The 20,756-nt window shown below is 48.0% G+C and overlaps 7 protein-coding genes across 7 annotated transcripts; 4 read left to right on the top strand and 3 right to left on the bottom strand.

Annotated features, from left to right (window-relative positions):
- Positions 1-1,122: 1,122 nt before the first annotated feature.
- TRUGW13939_09537 (uncharacterized protein) lies at positions 1,123-4,785 on the top strand (the record flags this gene model as incomplete). The annotated part of the gene is made up of 6 exons (XM_035492659.1): positions 1,123-1,223; positions 1,288-2,160; positions 2,357-2,372; positions 2,693-2,734; positions 2,819-3,644; positions 3,701-4,785. 6 exons carry the CDS (start codon positions 1,123-1,125, stop codon positions 4,783-4,785), a joined length of 2,943 nt encoding a protein of 980 aa, XP_035348552.1.
- Positions 4,786-5,003: 218 nt separating this feature from the next.
- TRUGW13939_09536 (uncharacterized protein) lies at positions 5,004-5,655 on the bottom strand (the record flags this gene model as incomplete). Its single annotated transcript, XM_035492658.1, has 4 exons — positions 5,004-5,064; positions 5,146-5,281; positions 5,436-5,522; positions 5,637-5,655. The coding sequence occupies 4 exons, from the start codon at positions 5,653-5,655 to the stop codon at positions 5,004-5,006; spliced, it is 303 nt and encodes a 100-aa protein (XP_035348551.1).
- A 2,295-nt stretch (positions 5,656-7,950) lies between these two features.
- TRUGW13939_09535 (uncharacterized protein) lies at positions 7,951-9,278 on the bottom strand (the record flags this gene model as incomplete). The annotated part of the gene is made up of 3 exons (XM_035492657.1): positions 7,951-8,074; positions 8,134-8,888; positions 8,952-9,278. 3 exons carry the CDS (start codon positions 9,276-9,278, stop codon positions 7,951-7,953), a joined length of 1,206 nt encoding a protein of 401 aa, XP_035348550.1.
- An 895-nt stretch (positions 9,279-10,173) lies between these two features.
- TRUGW13939_09534 (uncharacterized protein) lies at positions 10,174-12,647 on the top strand (the record flags this gene model as incomplete). Its single annotated transcript, XM_035492656.1, has 3 exons — positions 10,174-10,221; positions 10,273-10,439; positions 10,496-12,647. 3 exons carry the CDS (start codon positions 10,174-10,176, stop codon positions 12,645-12,647), a joined length of 2,367 nt encoding a protein of 788 aa, XP_035348549.1.
- Positions 12,648-13,085: 438 nt separating this feature from the next.
- Positions 13,086-14,822, bottom strand: TRUGW13939_09533 (uncharacterized protein; the record flags this gene model as incomplete). Its single annotated transcript, XM_035492655.1, has 1 exon — positions 13,086-14,822. The coding sequence occupies one exon, from the start codon at positions 14,820-14,822 to the stop codon at positions 13,086-13,088; it is 1,737 nt and encodes a 578-aa protein (XP_035348548.1).
- A 1,057-nt stretch (positions 14,823-15,879) lies between these two features.
- TRUGW13939_09532 (uncharacterized protein) lies at positions 15,880-16,644 on the top strand (the record flags this gene model as incomplete). Its single annotated transcript, XM_035492654.1, has 1 exon — positions 15,880-16,644. One exon carries the CDS (start codon positions 15,880-15,882, stop codon positions 16,642-16,644), a length of 765 nt encoding a protein of 254 aa, XP_035348547.1.
- Positions 16,645-17,465: 821 nt separating this feature from the next.
- TRUGW13939_09531 (uncharacterized protein) lies at positions 17,466-19,945 on the top strand (the record flags this gene model as incomplete). Its single annotated transcript, XM_035492653.1, has 5 exons — positions 17,466-17,540; positions 17,662-17,693; positions 17,775-19,227; positions 19,280-19,588; positions 19,646-19,945. The coding sequence occupies 5 exons, from the start codon at positions 17,466-17,468 to the stop codon at positions 19,943-19,945; spliced, it is 2,169 nt and encodes a 722-aa protein (XP_035348546.1).
- Between the last annotated feature and the right edge of the window lie 811 nt (positions 19,946-20,756).

Raw genomic sequence — 20,756 nt, 5'->3', positions numbered from 1 at the left:
CACCGTGACGCGCGGAGTATCTGAGATGCGCAAAAACACATTATACCGTTGTGATATTGACTGATGAAACAACAGCCCACAGCCCAGAACCACACCTCGGAGTCTCGGGCCAAATGATGCCAATAAATCGAGGCGATATACATCGACATGCTAATTCCAACCTGGCTTAATTTAAGTCAAACAGGTGGATTAAGTGTGTGTGTGTGTGTGTGTGTGTCAAAAGAATTAATAATGAACAGTGTAAGCTGCATACATACTCGGATGGCGTACATCCCGTTGGCAAAAAAAAAGGCACCATCATGCTAGCCACAAGTCACAATGTAATGCAAAGGCAGCTGATCATGTACTATTTAAACTGGTTCACAGATGGTTCCATCCGATAAACCGCATTCACGCGTAGTGTCGGATAAGCTAAGCAGCAGCTTTCTGTTGCATCATGCACTAAACTATACCAATTTACACTGTGCTAGTGAGACGATTCGAGTCTTGGCATTGACGGAGGTAAATTGAAGCAAGGTGTGCTATGCTATTATTAAGAACAATTATCATCTAGCCCAGCGGGGCCTGTTTCACGACTCGGATTTAGTATTATCAACACAACAAACCCGGCCGCTGTCGCCCAATCACGCCCGCAAACCGTTGCCGCCGAGAGCCACCGGCCTGAAACGACATGATAGCTGTATGTTAGATCGGTTTCTTCAGCCTGGACATTTTCAACCACTCATCAATATTCAAGTCGGTGCTAGTCACCATATGGCCGTCTTTCCGCTGCCGATTCAAGGTAGCTTAGTCGAAACACTGGCTGGCAATAGAGCACCGATTTATGCTATGCATCTTGACCAATTTGTTTGTCCCTTGATTTATTCCTCGGCGAAATGACAGGACCGATGGCTGCAGTCTTGGACAGGCCTCAAATTGTAGTGCTCGCTCGTGGGGTATAAAATATGGACGATTCCCCGACTTGCCAGTGTCGAAAGGAGCCCACAGCATCAATCAAATACCTCTGCTTCTTTCCTTACATCTTCTTGCTTTGTCGACCAAAGCCTTTTCCTTCCTTTGCATATTGACTGTGTCTTGATTTTATCAACTTGTTCATTTATTATTCTTAAACAATTTAACAAGATGCCGGTTGCTGGGATTACCTCGCTCTTTGGCGTCTTAGGGCTGGCCTCGACTGTTGCTGCTCATGGCTATGTACAGGGCATTGTTATCGGGGATGAATTGTAAGTGAAGTAGCCTGGGCAAAAAAAGTCAAGAGGATGTCATGGCTAATCTGGTGTATATCAGCTACACGGGTTATCTCGTGGATAAGTTCTCGTATGAGTCGGACCCTCCAGCAGTAATTGGATGGACCACCACTGCCACAGACCTGGGCTTCGTCGACCCCACCCAATACACTGAACCAGACATCATCTGTCACAGGAACGCCACTCCAGGAGCACTGTCGGCCTCCGTTGCTGCTGGCGGCACCGTCGAGCTCCAGTGGACTGTGTGGCCGGACAGCCACCACGGCCCTGTGATTGATTACCTGGCCAACTGCAACGGCAACTGCTCCACGGTCGACAAGACGACGCTGGAATTCGTCAAGATTGATCAAGCCGGCCTGATCGACGACACCGATGTTCCCGGAACCTGGGCTTCGGACCAACTGATTGCCAATAACAACAGCTGGACTGTGACGATTCCAACCTCCATCGAGCCTGGCAACTACGTGCTACGCCATGAAATCATTGCTCTCCACTCTGCCGGCAACGAGGACGGCGCGCAAAACTACCCTCAATGCATCAACTTGGAAATCACGGGCTCTGGGACCGACAGTCCCTCGGGGACCGCGGGCGAAAGCCTCTACACCCCTACCGATCCGGGTATTCTGGTCAACATCTATGAATCTCTGTCGACGTATGATATTCCCGGACCGGCACTGTACGGTGCTACATCGCCCGTTTCACCCAGCAGCTCTGCCGCTGTGGCCCACGCAGCTGCTACCACCGCAGCTACTACTAGTCCTGCTGCTGTGGTTTCGTCTCTTGCGCCTTCTTTAAGCAACCCAGCTGATCCTACAACTCTGGTCACTAGGACTGCGCCTGCTCCAGGCAGCAGCACTCAGACTCCTAGGCCAGGCCAGGGTGGACACCATAACAATGAAGGATGCCAGGCTTAGTGAGTCATAGTCATCACTAACCGATAGCATCCCAAACAAGTGCAGAAAATCTGGATGTGTTGTGCCGTGTGTCTCTAACTCCAGGTTTATGCCTCAATTCTGAAATTTTGCAATACTTTGTTTTCAGTTTCAACTCTTTGCATTTTGTGTGAGCAACTTTCATTTTTCTCATCAATGTCAATTAGCAAAATGAAGCATTATTCTACGCACGGTAAATCCGAATCAACCCGCCCTAAATGTAAAGTAAAAATGAGTCATTATTAATAAACAACCACAAGTAAGATCGACTCATCCGCGGTCATCAAAATGATGTATGATAACGTAGTGGCAAATGCGGAGTAAGCTAAATCCAAGCGCCCGTCGTCTTATTTATATGAAAGAAAGAAAGCATGTGGAGAGCTTCATTCGCATCGATCTGCGCCTTGCCTTTCAACAAAAACCTCGCGCATTTCGATCGCGCCCCTGTCCCTTTTTTCGACGCGACGGTCTGTCTCTTCCTTGAGTGTTTACTTTACTTCTTTATCTCGTCAGATATTCTCAGCGCGATTCAAAATGTTCAAGAAAAAGCCAACGGTGAATAATTTCATGCTACCAGCCCCGCAGTACCCCTCATATCTTCAAAGACTCATTTCTGACTCTTTTTTTTTGGAACAATAGATCAAAACGCTCTCACCTCTTCGATCCTCCGACCGACGCAAAATCGCCGATCAGATCATCAAAGACTACAAAATCGCCATCCCCGCAGCAGCTCCGGCAGAAGAAAACAACGACAACAACAACAATGACGACACACCAGCGAAAGAAACAGCCAGCAATCTGACGACGATAAGAAACGCCATTTTACCAGAAAACTCGCTCTCTGCTCGGTTCACTACCACGGCGGGTCCACAATTGCGAGAAGTGCAGGGCACAGTCTATGTCGGATCGCATCCCGAGTTTGCTGGCGAAGAGAGGATTCTATGGTTCAAGCTCGAGCAAGGGCCAGGCGCCGATGGACGGATTTATCCGACTGTGTACTCGCTATGGCATAGCCCTCGTCTGGTGCCGTTATTGTATACCCCCGGATTTGTCATGGGCAAGCTCTTTGGAGGCGCCGATTTGATGACTCCCGGTCTGGCCAACGATCCACCCTTTCCAAGCGGTGCAGTCAAGGGGTCGACAGTGGCAGTTTCGAGTTTGAACAGTCCGACAGTGCCGCAGTTTGTGGGTGTTTGTGAAATTGATGTTGCGTCGCTGGGCGATGTTCAGGGAAGTAAAGGTCATGCTGTCCGTGGCCTTCATTGGGAAGGTGACGAGTTGTGGTCATGGAGCTCGTCTTCAAGGCCGGGCCAGCCTGCGCCAGAGTTCCTCGAAGGATGGGACGAGGAGACTCGAGACGTGGAAGAAGCTCTCGAGGAATTGAAATTGGAAAACAAAGGCGGAGAAGAAGGACAGACGGTTGAAGACGAGCCAGAGGAGCCTGAAAAGGAGCCAACAGTCAAAGGTGAGCACAGTTTTCCGTCTGGCTCATTCTTCGTAATGTACTAACATGGAACCAAGAAATCGAGGAAGCCTTTGTGAAAGCTTTTATATACTCGCTATATCGGCTGAAAAAAGATAATCCGCATGCGCTAAACCACGGACTCGCACTCCCTATCCAACCATCAGCATTAATATCTAGTCACGTCACACCACACCTCCCCGTCTACTCGACACAACAAGCCCAATTCTTTCAAATCAAGAGAACGAGCTGGAAAAATGTCAAAAAATTCATCAAACACCTGGACAAAGAACGATTGGTCAAGTCCAAGGATCGAAATGGCCAAGAGACGGTCATTCTTGACGTTGATTTCAACGACTACAGAATAGCCCAGTTTATTCCCTACAGACTACCTACCAGGAACATTGTCGAAAGCTCCGGGAAAGCAGTATCTAGCCAGAAAACAGCAGATGATGGCACCGATCCATCTGTTGGACAAACACTTACTGTGCATGTCCTCTACAGGCCCACGCAGAAACTCACACCGACCCTTTTCCCTGCGCGTCAACCATCAGACCCCAAAATCTACTACAAATACTCAGAAGTATCGAGCCACTTGGATCAATATTTGTCGTCTCAACACCCGCCGCTAGTCTCCCCGACCAACAAACGGATCATAAAACTGAACCCCTTTCTGGCAAATACCATATACGCATCGTCGTCATCCTCCGGCGACGACCGAGCTGCCATTGCGCGAGGAGAAGTGACACGAGACGGCCTCCTCAAGCGAATTGTGTCAGACCATTCTCTCGTCGCGCCATATCATGCAATCCTGAAAGCAGGACAAACCTTGGAAGAGATCAAACCCAAATCGGGGGCTCCGCCCAAAGTCACCGTGACGATTGAGCGTCGGGGATCCAACAAAACGGTCAGCAAGGTTTCCGGAATCGAGGTGTTTGGGATTATTCCGTCTTTCTTGGCAGAAGAGCTGTCGAAGAAATGCGCGTCGAGCACCAGTGTTACTCAAGCTACGGGTGCGGTCAAGGGGGTACTGGAGATTCTCGTGCAGGGAGATCAACGAAAAGCCATTGAGACAGCTCTCGAACGGCGAGGAGTCAAGTCGCAGTGGGTGGATGTGGTGGACAAGACAAAGAAGAAGAAATAGATAAAAAAGCCAGTGGTGGGTTTAAATCTAGCCTACGAAAGGGACTCTAAATGGATTCAACTTTTTTTTTTGTTTGTTTCAACAAAGGAAAAATATCCTGAATGTTTCATTCAAATTGTTATTTACCACCGACTTTTAAATCGATGTGTGTACATGACGTTTCATTATTTATACCGTTAACGATTTGCACTCTATAACTTGGTCATATCATCAAAGCTCTAGTAGGACAAGTCGTAGACGAGGGTCGAGTCGACCAACTCCTCACGCCACTTCTGGGCACTAAATTGGGTCAAAAAAAATATTAGCCTGGGCCTTTTTAGGAGGGGAGGGGGGGGCGCGTTAAATGGGGCCAAAACTTACGTAGCACCGTTGCTCTTCTCATTGTAGGCAGCGAGAGCGGCCTCGTCCTCGAGAACAGCGACAATACCGGCGTTGTAGCCCTGGGCGGCGGCGGCGGAGGAAGGAAGGGGCTTGTTGGCCTCGAGGGAGGTGAGACCTGTTGAATAGCAGATTAGAATTTTGAGTTTTGATTTTTTTTTTTTTTGCATATGTATATGTAGGTTTGATGTATGTATGCATGTGCGGGGAGAGGAGGGGCTGGAAAAAGGGGCCGAGGCTGAAGAAAACAATAACAACAACATTGAACATACCAGGAACACGGCCAATGAGACCCTTGGCGGTAGCGACGAGCTCCTTGAGCTGGTCGTTGGACACACCGTCCTTGAGCTTGAAGAGAACTATCCAGATTGTCAGTTATTGTTGTTGTTGTTGTTGTCGAGCAGTAAGTAGCTCCGGGTGTCGATCTTGTATAGAGAGTATATACCCTCTATACAAGCGTAGTCAGGACTCACCAACGTGGTAAATGGCCATTGTGAAGGATGTGTAGAAGTCAATTGAATTAATTGAATTAAAAAGAAGTTTTTTTAAAGATGATGATCAATCCTCAAAAACAATGGTCAAGCACCTGGGTTTAAATAGTTTCATCAGAGAGCTTTAGCTACATACCCCGCAATGGTCATCACAACACCGATAAAGAGAGAGGAGGGGCAAGTTTTGTCGGAAACGGAGTCAACGCAATTCCCTCCGAGCTGAAAGATTACAGAAAGAGGGGTTTCATCGCTTCATCTGGCGGTGAAGCTGGATGGTGGTTCAGCTGCTGGGTCGTCTCTGGCCATACAGAAGAGGACAATGCATCGCAACATGTTAGTTCCTAAGGGTACGGAGGCGGAAACGGGGTGGATAAGGCTTATAACCCCGTTTGCTATTTAACTATTGACGCCATTCGCTCGCAAGGACGCGCAACATCTGGGCCATTTTTTTGGGTAAGAGACTAAATGCTGATTACTTGGCTCTCCTTGGCCTTCCTTAATGATCCTAGTCTATACTAACAGTAATACTCGCCAGCATGCAGCTCGCCCGTTGTAGCTTGCTGATAGTAGATACTACTCAGGGTATACCTCTTTCTTAACCTTATTTGAGGAGGGGTTCAGTCTAAATAGGCCTAGTGGGTTATCATTAGCACGAGTTGTTTACACTAGTAGCAAGTCTGTGAATTGTCTTATTATTGTAGATTTGATGCAATTGTTGTCTGCATCATAGATACTTGGGTATAGAGTGTATGACGCCGAGAAGCATCAGTTGATACCAGTTGACGTAGGCAGCAATGCCATGCAAATTCAAAATGCCGATTCTCTACGTTTGTCACTTACATCTTATTTATATCTACTCAACTAGCAATCATGAAGCTCAAATTCTCTAGGAAACAATCCCGCCCCATCTTATTATTCTCCCAGCCAAGCTCTTCATACATCACGCAGCGAGTTCCGCTTGAAATTCTGGACATAATCCTCGAATTTCTCCCAGCGCCGGACCAAGCTTGCTTTGCCTTGACTTGCAAACCTCTCTATGCTTACTTTCTCTCATTCATCAGAACCCAGGTCCCCCATAAACCGGCCTTGTGGCGGCTTCGTCTTCGTTTTCTTCTTCCACGGGAAACAGCACGACCAATCATTTGCCGCGATATCGAGGTTATCGATCAAGAAACAGAACAACCTAGGGTCCAGTTACTCCATAGACTTGAGGATAGTCGCTGGAAATTTTGTCGAGGATGTTGGAATCTTCATCGACACTCTGCCTGGCAACCACCACAACGGTTTTCATTCCGATCTTTTCTTACTACTAGTAGGAAAAAGCGCTGCAAGCCGTATGCTGGCAATATTGAGATCTGTCCCTGCTGGTCCATTCCTGTTCATCGGAAGCGCGAGTTTAAACAATTCATAACGACGACGGGAGAAAAATACAGTGGTGCGCGAGAATATTATCACAACAAACTTTTGTATCACTGGGATTCTCACGCCCCCTTACACCTACCTGACGGGACTATGGGACATGACTGCGTTTTTCAAGGCCATCCTTTTGCAGAGCTTCGGATCTATTGTGGCTTGATTTTCGGCCCGTTTCCTAAAGACTTTCAACAGCAGAGTCTGTACAAGTTTGAAATATCACTAAAGGAATTTCGGGAGGCGCAATCAGCGCATACGTATTTGGGTATACGGACTCCCTTGATTTGTCCACACGACGACCCCGAGGAATGGCTTCGCCGGTTTTTTGAAGAAGCAGGGTCGGATTTCTCTGCTTGGAAAGGGAGTCAGATATCAAGTGAAGAGGTGTGCTTTTGCGCCCAATCCACGGAACGGGAGAAATGGCATGTTAGTATTATTGTTGTAAGTGTTTTGGGGAGGTGAAAAAAAATTATGGCCGGCATAAACTAGACGTAACAAACCTTGATTGCACGGATCCATGAAAGATTGCGCTGGTGGGGGGTTTGATTGAAAAGTAATCTGGAATTGCTATTGACATAGGCCTATGTATATTTAAGCCAAAAAAAAGGGGCTACTAGTACTTAGTGCTGTGACGCGAGGCTAACTTGTGTGTACGTGTGTCTGCCTTGTTCGTAGCCTAGTAGAAGTTTTCTACAAAGAGAATGAAGAAAAAATTGTCGTTGACAATGAGAATGGGAATAGACACGGTAGCCAAATATAGAACATAACCATGACCCTCAACAAGAACGCCGAAGAATGAAGAAAAAACTCTTATGAAAAAACTCGGATGAAGACTCTTTTTTGAGCACCATGCTCTTTTTCCCCCTGTACGATAGCAAACAGCTCATTCAGTTTCCTTGGCGTCAACCTTCTTGGCAGGATGAGAGCCGTTGGATCCGTCCTCGTCGCGAGCTCGCTTTTGTCCAGATGACTTGTCATCGGCGCTGCTCTTGATGACGGGAACGCCACTGGATGGGATGTTAGTTGGGAGTAGCATATGATTAAAAAAAAAGACAAAGTAACGTACCGAGAATCTTTCTGGACAGGGTTTCTAGGGGGCGAGGCATCACGGCCGCCGCGTCCACGACCCCGACCACCACCCCGGTTGTTACGGAATCCCCTCCTCTGATCCTCATCACGTCGGTCTCGCCAGTCACGCTTGTCATCGCCGTGACGGCCACCTCGACCACGGCCCCGGCCACGACCACCAGCCTTGATCTTGCCAGACTGAATATCTTGGACCTTCTCGTCGCAGTACTCCTTCTTGCTTTTGATCAGCAGATCCTGGCCATTCCACTTGGGCTTGGGGTCCAATGCAAGAAATTTCTTCTGGGTCTCCTCAGTGTCAAACTCGACAAAGACGCTTCCTTTGAAAGTCTTGTCGTAGGCTCGACGAAGGCGGATCGCGTTGGTGCGGCCGAATTCGGAAAAGAATTTCTCGATTTCAAGCTGAGTGGATGGGCCTTCTTCGCCAAATCCTTTGGCATAGATGCTGCGGCCCATGGCTTCGTTTTCAAACACCTTGACCACATTGGGGTCGAGGAAGTCGTTGACAGTTTCGGGCAATGGGACTTTGCGACGGATCTTGGTGTCGTTCTCGATGAGGTCCAAGGTCTCGGAAGACTTTAGGGCTTCGACGATGGCGCTGAAAGGCTGGAAACGACGCATGCGCTTGAAAGCGTGAAGAACCTCAAGTTCCACGGCTTCGTTGGCGCTACCACCAACCTTCTTGAGGAGGAAGTTGTCCATGGGAAGATTGGAGTCGGAGAAGTAGAACTCGACCTAGAATCGCAAGTCAAAAAAAAATTGGCCTCGTGATATGTCACGCGATAGAACACCACAAACCTGCTTCCTGATCTCGTTGGGGTCGTCGGTTGTTTCCTGCGAAGTCAAGTCTGATTTGATGTTGTCGCGATAGTTACGGTGTTTGCGATCACCCTGGTGTCTGCCCTTCACCTCAGGCTTAGACTCCTTCGAGGCAGACTCTTGGCCAAGTTTGCTGGCGGCGGCAATGATGCGAGCTTCCTCGTCGTCAGCGGCTGCTTCGGGCTTCGATTCTTGCTCGGGCTTTTCGCCTTCGCCTTTCAACTCGGAGAGGAGGTTCTGCACGTCCTTCTCGGCATCGGTGTTGCCATTGGCAGGCGCCTCGGTGGCTTTGACTTCACCAGACATGGCGACTCACTTGCGCCGAAGAAGTCAATGGGGGTTATATTGAAATTGACTATGGAAGATCCAAGCGGCGACAAAGCACAAGAGTCCAAGACAAGTGCGCGCAAAGTAAGTCACGGTTGGAGGGAAGAAAGAAGATAAGAAACTGCGCGGCGGGGAAAAAATTGAGACCCAGGTGGAGCTACAAATGCGGTTTAGCGCGGATCAAGCTGCCCGCGGGTCCAGTCTTGGCATCTCATTGGCTGCGCGCACAGTTATACATGTACATTTAAACTTGAGCTATTATTTACTAGTGATTATACGTTTTGCGGCAAATAAATTCTATTGTAGTTTTCTTTCTCTTTGCTTGACTGGAGAATTTGTGGCGGTGGCGGCTCAAACAATGACCGCCAAGACTTGCGGATACGGAGATCAATTAGGGCTTGCAAGGTGAAAATAGATTTGAATATGTCCTTGGAATAATAGTCTTGCTGATTTAGTATGAATCTGGCACAAAATTGATAGCTCTTACTCAGAGACTGGCAAATTTCCTGCAGTCGAGCATATCACCAACACTCACTCTTACTCCCCCAGGAGAAAGAACAAAGTCAGAACAGAATGATGTGCTCAAAGATTAAGAATAAAGGACCCAACATGTCCGTATTTAGCAAAACCCAAGGCGGTAGGGCTGAGTCGCCGCATGGGGAAAGGCTGCGTACGCCTGGCCTGCTGCTGGGCTCTTTCTCTGCCTCCTCCGCCTGCCTTCCGCGCTTCCTGCACACCGACCAAACTTCATCTTCAGCAGATCTTACTGTCTCGACGACTTCATTAGCATCTACTTATTTCGCCCTGTTTGCTCAAAGTTTGCAGTCTCAAATGAGCGACGAGTCGGGTCAACCATTAGCAGCAACTTCCCACGATGGATCCCAGGGACGTGCCAATCAAGGGCCCCTGGCCTATTGAAGATGTGCGTCAAACAGAATAGAGTATTGAGACCATCGTGCTCACAAACCTTCAGATTGTCTACGTTTGCTTGGTCGCCCCGCTGATACTGGCTGCCTTTCTTGAATGGATACTTTGGCTCGGCGCCTTCTTGTTTGCCCTGTGTAAAGTGTATCAGAAAGCAGAACACTGGAGCACACAAGTGATTGCAGTCATTATGATGATTCTATTCACAGTTCTTCGGTCAGCATCAAACATGTCCTTTCTAACTGTCGCTGACCTTTTTTCCTTTTGTCTAGGGGCATCTTCCTCCCTGTTATGATAGTCACTCTGCCTCTACCCGCCAGGATAACACAGTACTTCCCCCAGAGCTTGGTCATGTTTTTACAGTGGTTCGCGTTCTACACTTTTTCCGTCCTCTTGCTGGTTCCGTGGATACTCTGCCTTTATAGGCTGACGACGAACGACATTGGACGGTCCAAGCGGATAAAAGAAGAGTTACATGCTAGCATTGCTCCCAAAGTCGTCGTGGTGATGCCGGTGTATAACGAAGAGCCTGGAGTGTTGATCAAAGCAATTAATTCTGTGGTACAGAGCGACTACCCGCCCTCATGCATCCATGTTTTTCTTTCCTTTGATGGGGAGCCAAGTGACAGTCTGTGGAACCCGATTGCCGATCAACTTGGAATTCCCAGATTTTTCAGGAGGAAAGCAAAGAGTATTGATGTTGTCTACGATTCTGTCCGCATCACCGCCAGCCGATTTCCTCATGGTGGAAAGCGGCATTGCCAAAAGAAGACATTCAAACTAATTGACAGGATATACACCGAGTACCTGGTACGAAACGATGACCTCTTTATCCTCTTCATTGACTCCGACTGCATTCTTGACAAAGTCTGTATTCAGAATTTCATGTTTGATATGGAACTGAAGCCGGGAAGTCAGCATGACATGCTTGCCATGACAGGGATCATCACGTCCACCACCGAAACCAACTCTATCATAACCATCCTGCAGGATATGGAATATATACACGGACAATTATTTGAGCGTTCGGTCGAGTCGTGTTGCGGCGCGGTAACCTGTTTGCCGGGAGCCCTGACCATGTTGCGATTCTCTGCATTCCGAAAAATGGCCAAATACTACTTTGAGGATCAAATTGACAAAATCGACGACTTCTTTGACTACCTCAAATGTCATTTAGGAGAGGACCGCTGGCTTACTCACCTGTTCATGGTCAGTACAGTGAGGCGTTATCAAATTCAGTTATGCACGGGTGCTTTCTGCAAGACCGAAGCAGTGCAGACCATGAACAGCCTGATTAAGCAGCGTCGTCGCTGGTTTTTGGGATTTATTTCTAACGAGGCTTGTATGCTGACCGATGTACGCATATGGAGAAGGTATACTTTGCTCTGTATCATTCGCTTCATGCAGAACACGATACGGACTACGGCTCTCCTATTTTTTATCATGGTTTTATCCGTGTCGACCACATCCAACAAATTTGCTAACCTACCGGTTGGTTTTGTTGCTTTATCATTGGGACTGAATTACGCCTTGATGCTTTATTTCGGATACATACTACGAAGGTTCAAAGCGTGGCTCTACCCATTGATGTTCTTACTCAACCCATTTTTCAACTGGTTGTATTTGGTGTACGGATGTTGCACTGCAGGTAAACGCACCTGGGGAGGGCCTAGAACGGATGCTACCAAAGCAGACGAATATACTTCGCCTCGAGAAGCGGCAGAGCAAGCTGCGGCCCAGGGTGACGATTTGAACGTTGATGTTTCCACCTTTCGCGAATACGGTAACGCGGCCGAAAGCATTCCACTTCATCCAACAGAGAGTATTGAAAGCAGACTGGATCCAACTCGCCATACACCTTATGATAGCCTTAATGACTCTGAGCTAGCACTCATGCGACATACCCGGGTGTCCATGCCGGGTATGCCTTTGAACTCACGAACCTCACTCGATTCCGCTGTGACGAGTAACTATTCAATCTTGCTTCCACGCCGTGTGGAGAGTCTGATGGATGAAGAAGAGCAGAGGAAGCTTCAAATACTTCGTGAATCCAAGCGAAGTCTCTCGGCGGTAGAAGAAAAAGATGGAGCACCATCGCCGGAAACATCTAATCCTCCTATAGACCGACTTGGCTGGTCGCCGCAGCCATCTCCAAGACTAACTGGAATTCCGCATGTCGATGGTCTCGGCGATGCTTCCGATCCGTATACAGAAACCAACACCGACCCATTGAAACAGCTTCCGCCGTTGCAGCTTCCTCCTAGCCCGCTAAGTCGAGGTAACCATCAGGGTGAGCTTCCCGAGGACGACAATCAAGAGCAAACCCCAGACTCTCCTCTGACTGGTTATTCTGAGAGGTCTTCCTTGAAACGAAAACGGAAGCTTCGAGGGTTGCTTTTTGGTAAAAAGCAAAGCGAACACTAAACTTTCAAACCGAGAAGCTTTGCGGGCTGTTTGGATACAGCATTGATTGCAGGTGGAGACATGGCCACCAGAATTCAGAGTAGATTAGCATTACTGCCTATGGTCCTTCATTTCATACAGATAGATCAGTGTCCACTTTCTTTGGGTCTATGGTTTATTGGGTTATCAGTATCAGTTTATCAAAGCAGTCGTTTGAAGCGCACAAGCCTGTACCTAGTTCTGAATTTTGCATTCTTTTTAAAAACCTGTCAATTATTCTAAACTATCCAACAGCAAGTAAGCATTTGCACCCAAAACCACCTGCAATAAACGACATTCTAAAACATTAAAGGCGATTCCTCACTGTATAATCATAACCCCCAGTATTTCCAGCCCAACTGAAAGAAAGTTTTCTGCAGTCTAAATGGTCTATAGTGACGCATGCAATAACCAACACATCTATCCAAACAATTTCTCCCTCTTCATAGCCACCCCACTCACCACAATCATCGCCCCAGCCACAATAACCAAAATAAAAGAAGTCTGAATCGCCTTTGTAATACCCGCTATCACCTGCGTCTTGAGCTCACCACTCAATTTCTCAAAAAGCACACTGCGTGTGCCCGCCACCGCGGCCCGGATCTGGTCTTCTGAGAACCCTTGGCCAGCCAGAACGCTGTCAACATTGCGGACCGCGGCAGATTCAAAAATCAAAACGGCCATGATTAGACAGATTGTCGTGCCCCCGATTTGGCTCACGTTTTGCACACTGAGCGAGTTTGTGACGTCTTCCGGGGAAACTTTGAGTGTGGCTACAGCGTATCCGATCTGCATGGTCAAGCCCGTGCCGATAGCGAGCACGACGCTGATGCCGTAAATGGCAGACGTTGACGTCTCCGGTTTGAGAAAAATGTACATGAGGGATCCGCCGATTGTGATTAGGATGCCCGAGACAATGTATATCGGCATGTAGTATTTGATTTTTGACAAGAAATAGCCACTTGCGAGATTAAACGCCACGGTCACGAGCAGGAATGGAAGAAGACGCACTGCTGCGTCTAGCGCGGTGTCGTTTTGCACGAATTGGAAGTATATGGGGATGAAATACGTGGGCACGTTGAGGCCGACAAAGCTTGCTGCCGAACAGACGGCGGTTAGAACCTGTGTTCGCGATTTGAGTAGATGAATCGGGAATGAGCGTGTCGAGGGTGTCGTGAAAATGGCAAAGTATTGTTGTAGTGCGTATGCGATAGTGAGAACGCCAAAGACTGTGATGGTAGTAATGGTGCGTCCGTCATGCCAGCTCCAGACTCCGCCGGCAAAGACAAACGAGAGCGCAAAGGACACCCACATTCCAGCGCTGAGGAGGCTGCCGACGTAGTCGATGTTTCTGATTCGCTGCCATACAGATATACCAACAGAAGAAGAAGATGGGTGGATGTTTGGTAGGTTGAAGATGTAGATGGGTGATGTAGCTGCACCGATCACAAGGTTGATATAGAACCCCCAGCGCCATGTAGCCGAAGAATCGGAAAAGGCGCCGCCGACCACAGGGCCCAAGCACGCTCCGACACCCCAAACAAACCCGATTCCGTTGATATATGTGCCTCTTTCTTCTCGTGTTGTCAGGGCTGAGAGGTGGTTGAGAACGCCGAGATACATGCCCGTTCCCCCAACACCGGCAATCACTCGGCCAACAATAAGAGCGCTCATGGACGGCGCCGCGCCGCAAAGTACAGAGCCCGTTTCAAAGAGGATTATTCCCGCAATATACAAGTATTTCAGAGAGAACTTGTCGTACAGCGCGCCATACGGCAGGATCACTGCGGCGGAACCCAGAGTAAACCCAGCACCAAGCCAGGCGAGCTGGCTGATACTGCCAAAGGTTTCGATGACTGCGCCCTGGACATCGGCTGCAATGGTTGTGTCGAGACCATACAGCAATGCTGTAGTGTAGAGAGCAGTGCAGAGGAGGAACCATTTAACTCCTGTAATCTTCCGCACGTTGTCGCGTGTGGACGTGGGATCATCGTTGCTTCTTTCTGAAGACCGTTGGCGCAAGCCCTTTTCGACTTGTGCCTCGCTAATCTGTCGTGCGAGTTGGTTCTCGTGTATACCGAAAGAAGATGCTGCTGTGTTGGTGTCGGTCTTCTCCATTGTAGGAGAGGACGAGAGATTGGACTCTGGGGTTGCCATTGACATGGATTTTTGATCTGAATATCAAAGTCTATACAAAACTCATCTCTATTTCAAGATCTCTAAAAAATATTTGAGCAAGGAGGTTAATTTAATAGATAGGGGGTCTTGTAGTTAAAAAATAATAATAAAGATTATATCATCACTGATGATTACTGAACTTGGCAATTTATAAGCCACGCTTTCTAAACAATGACACATCAATGATAATAGAAACACCGAGTAAAAGCTACCGGAATCTAGCATTGCAATTCTTGCATTATTGCATATGTCGCTTACCAGTTGACGACGTGTTGCATGCATCTCTTTCACTTGATTACATGTAGGAAACCGAGCTAAGCAAAAATGGCAACACCCTGCCTATTCTGGAAATACCTACCAGATAGCTCTTTTTCGAAACACGGCTGATATGGCAAATTAAAAACAGCGATTTTTTAAACCAGAATTTGTATTATTTACTAAGGAAACTAGGAGCTGGTTTTGGGATCCGATAGGGCATGTCTATGTCATTGCATCTCGTACAAAAATGTTATCACTGAAAGGACACATGCATACATTTTATCATTTAATATCAATATCAATTGATTATAACAACTTGAAATTGATAATTATGGCGTGCGCTGACAACATTGATATTTTTGGACTGGCCATGGTTGATTGGATCACAAGCTGTTAACCCTAACCTTTTACTAATCCAAATGTCAATTCCCAACAAATGGTAACCGGAATCTCTAACACGAAACAAAGAATAAGATTATAAATTAATATTATCCATATTATTCATATTATCAGCGGAAATAGAAAACGCCCTGTGACAACGTGTTTTGTTGTAAAGGGAGAAAAGAGAGGAAATCACTTTACCCCTTTTGGGCTAGATCCCTGATGTTTTCTGATGTGATAGGTCATATTGAATGACAATGCTCCAAAGCATGAATAAGCACAAGGCTTTTATTTTTCTACTTTTGTTATAAGGGTATTTCTCCCTTTACTTCATCTCTGCCGATTGTCAATTGTCAAAATCGTGGGTTTAAAAAATAAATTAAAAAAAAGGTTCGTCATGACCTCCCTAGAAGAAACCGCCCAGCTGTTCAAGCAGCTACACAAACCGGGCCAACCTTTGGTGCTTACAAACGTGTACGATGGAATATCTGCTCAGACTGTTGCAAAATTACCGACATCTAAAGCATTGGCCACGGCCAGCTACGCCGTGGCGCAAGCACACAACTTGGCAGACGACGACCTAGATCTCGAGACAAATCTGCGCGCATGCAAAATAATTGCAGACGTGGCTCGTGAGTTTAAAAAGCCGCTGACTGTTGATCTCCAAGATGGATACGGCGATCGGCTCGAAGAAGCTGTTTCTCAACTAGTCAAGATGGGAGTCGTTGGAATCAACCTTGAAGATTACAACAATGCAACAGGCGAGATTTATAGCGCGGAGACGGCCACGACGCGAATCAAGCGAGCACTAGCAGCAGCAGCAGATCAAGGGGTGAAGAACTTTGTGGTTAATGCTAGATGTGATGGGCTGCTCTATGGCTGGGATCTGAATGAGGTGATCAGCCGGGGAAAGGCTTACCTAGAGGCCGGGGCAACAACAGTCTTTGTCTGGGGAAGATCCAGGGGTGTAGCCCGACAAGAGGTAGAGACGCTCGTCGAAGCCTTTGGAGGAAAACTGAATGTCAAGTTCAAGGAAGACGGCCTCAGCATCAAGCAACTGGCTGAGATTGGGGTGGCTCGTATCAGCATCGGACCGACTTTGCAGCTCAAGGCGATGGCTCTGTATGGAAGTGAGGCGGATAAACTTTTGAGCCAAGTATAGTGTTTTAAAAGTTGTTCAAGGAAACCTCTTCTTCGCTGAGAGCTTGAAAGGCGATAAAATAAACTTTTCCGTGTTGCCAAGGGCGACCTTGGGTCAGCATTGCTAGGGTATTTCTGCTGGATAAAAAGATTCTGGACAGATATTTTAACAGCAGTATATCGAGTTTGATCTTGAATAATGTTGAATATGAAGTCATCGTATCCTCGACAGGCGGTGTGCCGGATTCTGCCGGCAAAAGCAGGCGGTGGGGCGGGATGGAAGCGTCCATGAGGAGCCAGAAGATTCGATCGCAGACAATGACTGGATGCCTCGTTATAAGTAGCAGTCACGACACGTATCAGCCTGTAAGACGTGGCAGAATTCATAACATAATAATAATATCGCCTGGCTTGTGATTATTACTGAGACGCTGCTGCGAACGAGTCAGAACTTGGACGTCGCAATTTTCTGGCGACTTGTCTGTCCCATTTGGATTTCCGCCGCCACCGATAATTTCGCAGTGCGATTTTTCTTCTTCAACTTCGTTCCCTTGTATTTTCTATCTATCCAAATTTAGAAAGTGAAACTGCTGTGCTGTTATTCTTGGCTCCAGTTAAATCTAGCTGACCGCCTGACGAACGGGGAACACAAAAAAAAAAAAAAGAAGAGAATCACTTACCTCACTGGCTCCACCTGCAAATTCTCCCTCCTCCACTTTTATCAAGTCAAAAGTCCCGCGCTTCCTCGCTTCCTTTCTCCAGCGTGGACTTGCATTCTCCCTTCTCTCTTGTATTCCTTCTCGAACCGGTTGATTTCGCACATCTCGCCTCGGTTTTTCCACTATGAGTGTCATCGGTATTGATCTCGGTGCGCAGAGCACCAAAGTCGGTGTGGCCCGCAATAAGGGTATCGATATCGTACGTCGCTGCCCCTCCGCCCCTCATTTCTGCGCATATCTTTCTCCGCCTGGCTTCGTCCCCTATCGTGCGCGCAATGCGTGAAGAAAGTGACTGAATACTGACTTGCGACTTTCTACAGCTTACAAATGAAGTCTCCAACAGATCTACGCCGTAAGTGTGCGATCCATTGTGCCGTTTTCGCTTGGCAGAAAGAAGAGAGAAAAAAAACTAACGCGGATTTTCCCCCCATAGATCCCTCGTCGGATTTGGTCCCAAGAGCAGATACTTGGGAGAAGCTGCCAAGACGCAGGAGGTCTCCAACCTCAAGAACACCGTCGGCAGCCTGAAGCGTCTTATCGGTCGCACCGCCTCGGATCCCGATGTCCTGGCCGAGCAGGAATATAACACCGTCGCTTTCTGCGATGTAGAGGGCCAAGCCGGTGTCGAGGTTTCGTACCTGGGCAAGAAGGAGAAGTTCAGCGCTACCCAGCTGGTGGCCATGTACCTCAACAAGATCAAGCACACCGCCTCCCATGAAATCAAGCTGGGCGTGTCCGATGTCGTTATCAGTGTCCCCGCCTGGTTCACAGATGTGCAGCGAAGGGCCATGCTGGATGCTGCCGATATTGCCGGCCTCAAGGCGCTCAGATTGATCAACGATACGACGGCGATCGCCCTGGGTTATGGTATCACCAAGCTGGATCTCCCCGGTCCCGAGGAGAAGCCCCGCAGAGTCGCCTTTGTCGACATCGGCGCCAGCAACTACACCGTTTCTATCGTCGAATTCCGGAAAGGAGAGCTGAATGTCAAGGCCACTGCCTGGGACCGTCACTTTGGTGGTCGCAACTTTGACAAGGCCCTCACCGAACACTTTGCCGACGAATTCAAGGAGAAGTTCAAGATCGACATCCGCACCAACCCCAAGGCTTGGGCTCGTACCCTCGCTGCCGCAGAGAAGCTGAAGAAGGTGCTGTCGGCCAATGCCCAAGCCCCCCTGAGCATCGAATCTTTGATGGACGATATCGACGTTCGCGCCATGGTCAAGCGAGAGGAGATGCAGGATATGGTCAAGCCTCTCTTGGACCGCATCTCCGTTCCCCTTGAACAGGCTCTTGCCGAGGCCAAGCTGAAGGTAGAGGATATCGACCACATCGAAATGGTTGGTGGCTGCACACGTGTGCCCGTCATCAAGGAGACCGTGGCCAACTTCTTCGGAAAGCCCCTCTCTTTCACTCTGAACCAAGACGAGGCCATTGCTCGTGGCTGCACATTCAGCTGTGCCATCCTGTCCCCAGTTTTCCGCGTGCGCGACTTTGCCGTCCACGACATCGTCAACTACCCGATCGAGTTCACCTGGGAACAATCTCCAGAAATCCCCGACGAGGACACAAGCCTGACTGTTTTCAACAAGGGCAACGTCCTTCCTTCAACCAAGATCCTCACCTTTTACCGAAGACAGCCTTTTGATTTGGAGGCTCGCTACGTGAAGCCCGAGGCCCTCCCTGGCAAGGTCAACCCTTGGATCGGCAGATTCTCCGTCAAGGGAGTCCAAGCTCAGGAAAACAACGAGTTTATGATCTGCAAGCTCAAGGCCCGTCTTAACTTGCACGGTATTCTCAATGTCGAGTCTGGCTACTATGTAGAAGACGTCGAGGTTGAAGAGCCTATCGAGGAGCCTAAAGAGGGCGACAAGAAGGATTCTGATGTAAGTTTTTCTCTTTTTTTCTCTCTATATTTCCAGTTACTAACTATACCAGGCCATGGACACAGATGCCGCCAACGGCGACGGTGAAAAGAAGACTCGCAAGGTCAAGAAACAGGTTCGCAAGGGCGAACTTCCCATCTCTAGCGGCACTGGCGCCCTCGAAGAGGTCACCAAGAACGCTTGGGGCGAGAAGGAAAATGCCATGATCATGGAAGACAAGCTTGTTGCCGATACCGACGAGAAGAAGAACGAACTCGAAGCGTACATTTACGAACTGCGTGACAAGGTTGAGACGACCTATGCCGAGTTTTCCAGCGAGGAAGAGAAGGAAAAGCTTCGCGCTAAGCTGACTGACTCTGAGGTAAGAATCTTTCGTTTTTCTTTGACTCACTACACAAATTGCTAACTCTTGTATCAGGATTGGCTGTACGAGGAAGGTGAAGACACCACCAAGGCCATCTACGTCTCCAAGATGGAAGAGATCCGATTCATCGCCGGCCCCATCATCCAGCGATACATGGACAAGATCGAAGCCGAGCGCCAGGCTGCCCTTCAGGCTCAACAGGAAGCAGTAGCCAAGAAGCGCGCCGAACAAGAGGCCAAGCGCAAGGCCGAAGAAGACGCCAAAAAGCCCGCCGAAGCCGCGAAGCCCGAAGGCGCAGATGCAGAAATGAAAGACGCGCCAGCCGCTGAGGGCGAGGTCGCCGACAAGGAGTAGATTACTCCTTTTTAGCATCTTGACCTTGACCTTTTTTTTTGGCGGGGATGAACGATCTTTTCTTTCTCTTTTACTTTTTTTCTTTTTTAAAAATAATGACACATGATATTGATTGCGATAGTGTAATGCCCCTTCTTCTTTTTTTCTCTCTTCTATTTGGCTGACAGCCATGGTGACTGACATGTGGCTTGGATCATTGCGAATGAAGTGGCTGATGGTAATGAAGTAACGCCTTGCTACAAAAAAAAAAAAAAAACAGAAGGAGAAATAAAGGCTTAAGGGCGTGCAAGGGATGGACGGGACTGTTCATTTAGTTATGAAATTAGACTAGACCTTTTATACAAAATATTTCTGCTATGCATTTGAATTTGTGACTGTAGATTGTTTACTTGGTATGAACCTAGGCTGGGAGATTTTGTATGAAGAAGCACGGAGCCCTAAGGAACTGTCACAGGGCTTTCTTGACAAAAAGTTCAAGACAGCTTATAGCCGACTAGAATAAAGATCGTTCCCTGTTTTTGGTAGTGTGGTGTTTGTCATATCCGCCAGGTGAGACTAGAGCTTGTGAAGACTCCCAATGCAAAAAAAGAAAAAGGAAAAAGTATGCATCCTGGAATTTAGAGTCAGAAAAACGAGGTATGATTAAAAAGGTGACAGACGATTGCGAAGGGAGGGTGACAAGAGGATCTTGCTCGGTATTTTATATGCTTAGATGGCGATTGTTAGGGATATCTTCCACATCCCGCTTGCTATGGCCCTCCTGACAACTTCAACTCACCGGCATCTCTCCTCACTTGGTTTCCTTTTCCTT

Source organism: Talaromyces rugulosus, chromosome V, assembly GCF_013368755.1.
Source record: "Talaromyces rugulosus chromosome V, complete sequence".
Taxonomy (NCBI): Eukaryota; Fungi; Ascomycota; class Eurotiomycetes; order Eurotiales; family Trichocomaceae; genus Talaromyces; species Talaromyces rugulosus.
This window is presented reverse-complemented; position numbering and strand designations above follow the sequence as displayed.